The 6,000-nt window shown below is 38.2% G+C and overlaps 1 protein-coding gene across 1 annotated transcript in view; it reads right to left on the reverse strand.

The window, feature by feature from the left end:
- The window catches only part of map1b (microtubule-associated protein 1B), a 28,718-nt gene extending 26,204 nt beyond the window's left edge, over positions 1-2,514 (reverse strand). The window contains exon 1 of the mRNA XM_064309137.1: positions 2,189-2,514. Coding sequence (XP_064165207.1) covers positions 2,189-2,369 — 181 coding nt within the window. The 5' untranslated portion in view covers positions 2,370-2,514. The remainder of the gene's footprint in view (positions 1-2,188) is intronic.
- Between the last annotated feature and the right edge of the window lie 3,486 nt (positions 2,515-6,000).

Genomic DNA, 6,000 nt, shown 5'->3' on the forward strand with positions numbered 1-6,000 from the left:
TTGGGCATATGATTTCAGTAATCTGTTTTCCTAGAAGAGATTTAGGCCTCGTTTCCACCTCATGGAAATTAAAGCAATGACGGAACTTGTTCCTCAGTGATACAGCACTTATTGCACTGCATTAGCTGAGTCATGGCAGCAGCCATTCTGTTTGCAGTTGTCATTCTGTTTAAAATCCATTAGACATTTTTTTATATGAAATCCCCATTGCTTTATATGAAAATCAAATCAGAACTGCAAAGCACAGCACAGATCTATATGAGAAATCAATAGACCTATATATAGAATAAAACTGAGCGGAATTAAATGATGTGTGCAGCTATAGCTTGCCCTCCCTGTAAGGACAAGGAGGCACAGAGTCCCTTCAAAAAAAGGCATATGAACTACACGTCCATCTCTAGCGCCAGCCACAAAGGTCATCAAAACACAGAGCCCTAAGGAGATAATATTCTTCTTTAATATCATTGGCTGGACCAGAAGAGGGGTGGAACAAAGAAAAGCACCGTTACTGAGCCTTTCTTAAATTATACTTAACAGAATGTGTTTTTGCAATGTGTCATAATTTCTTAACAACAAGTCACTCGCCCACTGTAATTATCAACAGCAGGTAATAGAAAGCTTAAATGACTGAGCTTCTGTGCATAAAGTGTTAAAATATTTGCGCTTCCAAAAAAATGGACTATACACTGTCAAATCAATTCAAAAGTGTGACATATCGCATTATTGTCTTATGGTCCGATATAAAACTGAATTATGCATTTCATTTCTATTAGTTCATGTATACAAATGCATTGCCAGTGGCAAAGCTTTCATCATTTCCATTGGTGCATTTCAACTGTTACTGTAGCAGGTCAGTGCGAAGCATGTTTTCTATATCCCAAGTATATATAAAATAGAATTTAGAAAAATGTGACGATTATTTCTATATAATGTTTTCCTATCCCAACCAACGACGGTGAGGGGCAATCTGACCTATAACATGCAGAAACGCCCTTTGCTTGAGAATGACTGGTCCACTGCGAGTTTCCGTAGGGACCGCAGTGCGGACTGAGCCACGCCCACAAGCCGGTATGAGATCAGATCTGAAGAGCCTCAGTTGTGGGGATGGATAGAAGGAACGATTTAAGACGCACCTTGTCAATCACGTACCAAAAGTCAACTATATTAAACTACCCTAAGTGTTTTTATTTTATTTTATTTATTTTATAGCCTAGCCTAAGCAACTTAGGTATGATACACAAATAACAGAAACACGGTAATTCGAGAATATGAGCAATTTAAGAATAATTTCAACTATATTAGTCATAAGGCTTGACAGATACTTCGCATAAAAAAACTAAAAAAAAAAAACTAAAACTAAAACATAAAAGTTCATTTTGGACAATAGGAGAAAAAAGTCCCTTGGACGTTCGTTTGTTCTGGTAGGCTACTGGGCCATGCATTAATGTTGATATGTTTATGTAATGTTAATGATGAGAGTAACAACTTTCCGTATAATAAACATAAACCCATAACTAAGGAACAAAGGACGAATGCAGCAAAACTAAACGCATAGCTGCCGAATATTCCTAGAGCTGTTCTGAAGTGTCAGTGAAAACAACTGGTGTTCTATTGACGCATTGGAAAAGCTGTAAGATGCTGATTCATGAATTGTAGCTTGCGATAACTTCTGTTAGGAGAAATGGGAACAATAACCCTGTATCATAAACACGTTTTATTGTGCAGATACGTTCATCATCCCTGAATTTAAAGCTCAGCAAGTGCTAATATTTACCGGGGAAAAGATTAAATAGTAAAGATCAAAGCCAGCTGTTCGACGTGCGATAGCCTACCCGGAGCGGAGATTTAGCAGTTTATCAAAAGGGAGTGGCTATCTATGTAGCAGTCTTCCATCCTCACACTGACACAACAATAAAATCACACTCAAATGTTCCATATAAAGTTGACTCTAGCAACCATATACCCTGAATATGATAACAAAATAAAAACAGCAAAATATAATTTGTGACTGATGCGACATACGCTCAAGGTTACAACCAAGCACCCAAACGCTTTCACAATCAAATTATATTTTCTGGGGGACATGATGAGGGGTTAGACATATGCAGGCTTTTCATCGACTTTTTTTACGTACACTGTCGGGGAAATAAATATGTCTGAAACGGAAGGCGTTTATGCTGTTACTCACCTTTTTCTATATCTGCAATGGCGCACTTCAGGTGATCTTCTGTAACAATTTCTCCAATAACCACGAGCAGATAAAATTTGTTGTCGAGAAATCGGTGTGAAAGGCTAGAAGATGTAGGAGATGCCGTTGCATTGCGACTGAATGCAGGCTCGGTTTCGGCCGACTCCACAAGCGTCGCCATCCTCAGACCCCTGTCCTCCTACTGTACGAAACTAGCGGTTGCCACCAGGCGTACAGTAGGCTTCGAAGGAGTGGCTCTCGCTTTTATACCCGCAGACATTGTGTCATGACTAGGACACAGGGAGGAGAGGACCCATTAGAAGCCGGTGTTCGTGCTCACAGCTGATGTCATCCGCAGCGAATCACACCTACCAGAAGCATAAGGCAGAGCAGTTTAAAAGATGTAAACAATTCGAAGCGTTGCAATTTCTTAATTTCTCTGACCTCTGGAAAATGTAACATTATGACGGAGTTCAAATATAACCTATAACCAAATATAACCTGTATGTATAGTACTAATGCTGGAAATTGAACACTATTCTGCAATTCTGTTTTGGAGGTGGTGAATAGTTTTTGTTTTGATTTTTGAATAATGAAATAGCATGCGGTTTTCTGTATGTAGTGCAGTCTATTACACATTTTAGGATGTATATATTAAGAATAATATTAGAAATAATTTTACCTTTTTCTTAACAAGTAATCACCACTTAAATGCCTGAAATAGTGTTCTATAGACCTATATTATGTTCACAAGTGTTTTGTTTAAAGCAAGCTATTGAGTTTAGAAAGGAATTGTAGAATTACTGATAATTAGGTAGGCCTACAATTCTACCTCATGTAGCATTGGATGTTCTAACAGAGGAAAGAGAGCTTTCAGTGGTCCCCGAAGTCCAAACCCGATTCTGCTGAATCAGCCTATACATAAGAGCAGCCAGCCTAGAGCTTCACTCATACAAGCAGTTCAAGGTTATTCCTTTTGTGCACAGACCAAAGATACAATTGGGCCAGATCACACATATGATTGGACTAATTATATAAATTAAAGCAGACGTTTGGCATGAAATTCAGTAAGACATACTGCCCTCATTGCCCACCCCTGACCTAACCCCAAACAACAGAGAACAGACACTGCAAAGCCACAATTTGTTGAATGGAGAGGTAAACGTTATTTCCCTGACCAGAATCTCATAAGCAACTTTATGCCATACCATACCATTTTCTTTTATTCAAATCCATGCAAGAGATTTCAGAATTGAAACATATGAGAGTCGATAATGCGAATAATGTTACCGTGTTTTTTTTTTGTTTTTTTTAAAGCCTCGTAAAAAAGATGTGTGAACTCTGTGAACACCTGGAAGGACCGAATACCACACACAGTCATACTCCAACACATGCACACAACTAGTGTGGAAGAAACCCTGCTAAGCCAGCAACTCTGCTGGGTTGGAAACGTTATAAGGATGCCCAAACGCCATCTCCCAAGGTTGATTCTATATGGTCAAATCCTAGGGGCTAGCAGTAATCTAGCTAGCCCAGGTTAGCTAGATTACTGCTAATCTGGAGGTCAAAAGCAGAGGTAAAAGGAATATCTGAAGAAGACTCTTAAGAAATGTGGAATCAAGTTAGGGGACTCTGAAGCAACTGCCATGGACCGTCAAGTATAGAGTAAAACCAAGGTCGACCATTTTGGATTCAATCTCACGTCCCAAAGAGATAGAGATAGTGACAGCGCCGGCACCAGCCTGCACCACAGCAGCCATCACCCGGGAGTGGTGGTCATTCCACAGAGGCACTTAACCCATTCAGCTATCCTCTGGAAAACCCTCCAGATTGGATTCCTCTGGGGTCAGATTTCACTAGCCATCTTCTTTTTAGACTTCTGTAATTGATTTAATAGGATCCATAACATGATTAACTGGCTTCATGTCTCATCATGTATTCATGCTAGTGGTGCCATCCGGGACTGTCATAATGGCAGGACCACATTTTGTGAAATTAAATAATAAAATTTTGTATCCCTACATAAGCAACAGTCTTTGTCAGTGTGAATTATTTGTCTGAATTAGGAGGGCTTTGGCAAAGAACACAAGTCAGAGGATCACTCCCCAATTAACTATGTTGAGTGGCACACCACACCAGTTCTTTGTCATAGATACAAAGCAGGATCCTTAAGGGAAACCTTTGTTTTCTTTTTAGAATAACTTCTTAAATGTATTAGGCTTAAATTACCTTTCACAGAAAACCTTTCATAATAACAGTAACAAAAACTAAATATGCCTCAGAGCATTATTGTCACAAAAGGTTTTTATAACTGACTTGCTTCTTACAGAAATGTAAAAGATATAGTGAGCTCCATAATGTTTGGGACAAAGACACATTCATTTTCTCGATTTGGCTCTGTACTCCACAATATTAGATTGATAACTAGACAATTTACATGTGGTTATTATACACATTCTCAGAAATTACAGCACTTTTTATATGCCCTATATTATCATAATGCTTGGGACAAATGGCATCATAGGTGTTTCTGATTAGCCAGATTTCCATTTACTTCCTTACTGAAGGCATAAGAAAGCTTTTAGTATCTAGTTTTGATTCTGGCCTTTTGATTTTGTTATGTTGTTGTTTGTCAACATGAGGAGTTGCACCAATGAAAGTCAAGAAAGCCCTTATAAGGCTGAGAAATAAGAAAGAACAGTCAGAGACATAAACGACCATAGGAGACCTTAGGCTAACCAAAATCAACAGTTTGGAACATCATTAAGAAGAAAAAGTGCACTGGAGAGCTCAGAAATCACCAAGAGCCTGGAAAGCATATTGTGTCTATTTTAAAAAGGAAAGGTGTCTGGAGGACTACATCCCACAAAGAATAAGTATAACAGTAATAATAAATGTGTGTAAATGCCTCTGATGTTATGATAAAGCCAATAAAGACAAAGCAGAAACTCAAGAGCAGATTTGATTGTAAATTATGCAATTCACCAAAAACAAAATGCTGCATACATAACAAAATTATGTCTATTAAAAATATGTACATAGTATTTTGTTTACGTAAGGCGTTATGGTGACCAAACTTCAATAATTCTTATATTATCCCCACTGTCTGAATAATTAGAAGCAGATGCATAGACCCCCACCCACACACATACACCAGGAATACTATTACTGACAACAGATATAAATATGTATCGGAACCTTTGGATTTATTTTCAATAATGTAGTTCACACTTTTGTCCTTTCTAACAACATTTGAATGACCAATCATATTTGGAAATCATATTTAATCAGATTTAGAACTTAAATATCTGTGTAAATTCTTCTTCAGGGATTATCGTCATTTTAATTAGTTCGTTTTGGCTCATCCAAAAGAACAAACGAACCCATTTTCATGCTGCTGAACATAATCATAAACTTGACTCAACCCTCAGACTTACCGTTTTCCTAACCCTAACCCTAACCCTAACCCAAACCATCTGAAAATGCTGCACGAACATTTCCAAACAGCAAGGGACATCATCCACTGGACATGGAGGACAGTGAATCGAATCCTGACCCAGTGGATATAGCATTTAAACTACAAGTTTCCACAAACCCAAGCAGGGAGAGGAATAAAAACATCATTATTCTTGCAAATTACTTTAAGCCCACCCAGGAGCAAATAGACCTTCTGGACAAAGGCACATCATTCATCCCAACATGAGGCATCCGAAGCATACAAAAGGACAAACTAAAACGGGAAATTACAGAATATCACATGTCTGAAACTAGCATTTTTTGTGATGGAACATAATCAGAGGAGGACACACCAT

This window comes from Anguilla rostrata, chromosome 14, assembly GCF_018555375.3.
Source record: "Anguilla rostrata isolate EN2019 chromosome 14, ASM1855537v3, whole genome shotgun sequence".
Classification (NCBI taxonomy): Eukaryota; Metazoa; Chordata; class Actinopteri; order Anguilliformes; family Anguillidae; genus Anguilla; species Anguilla rostrata.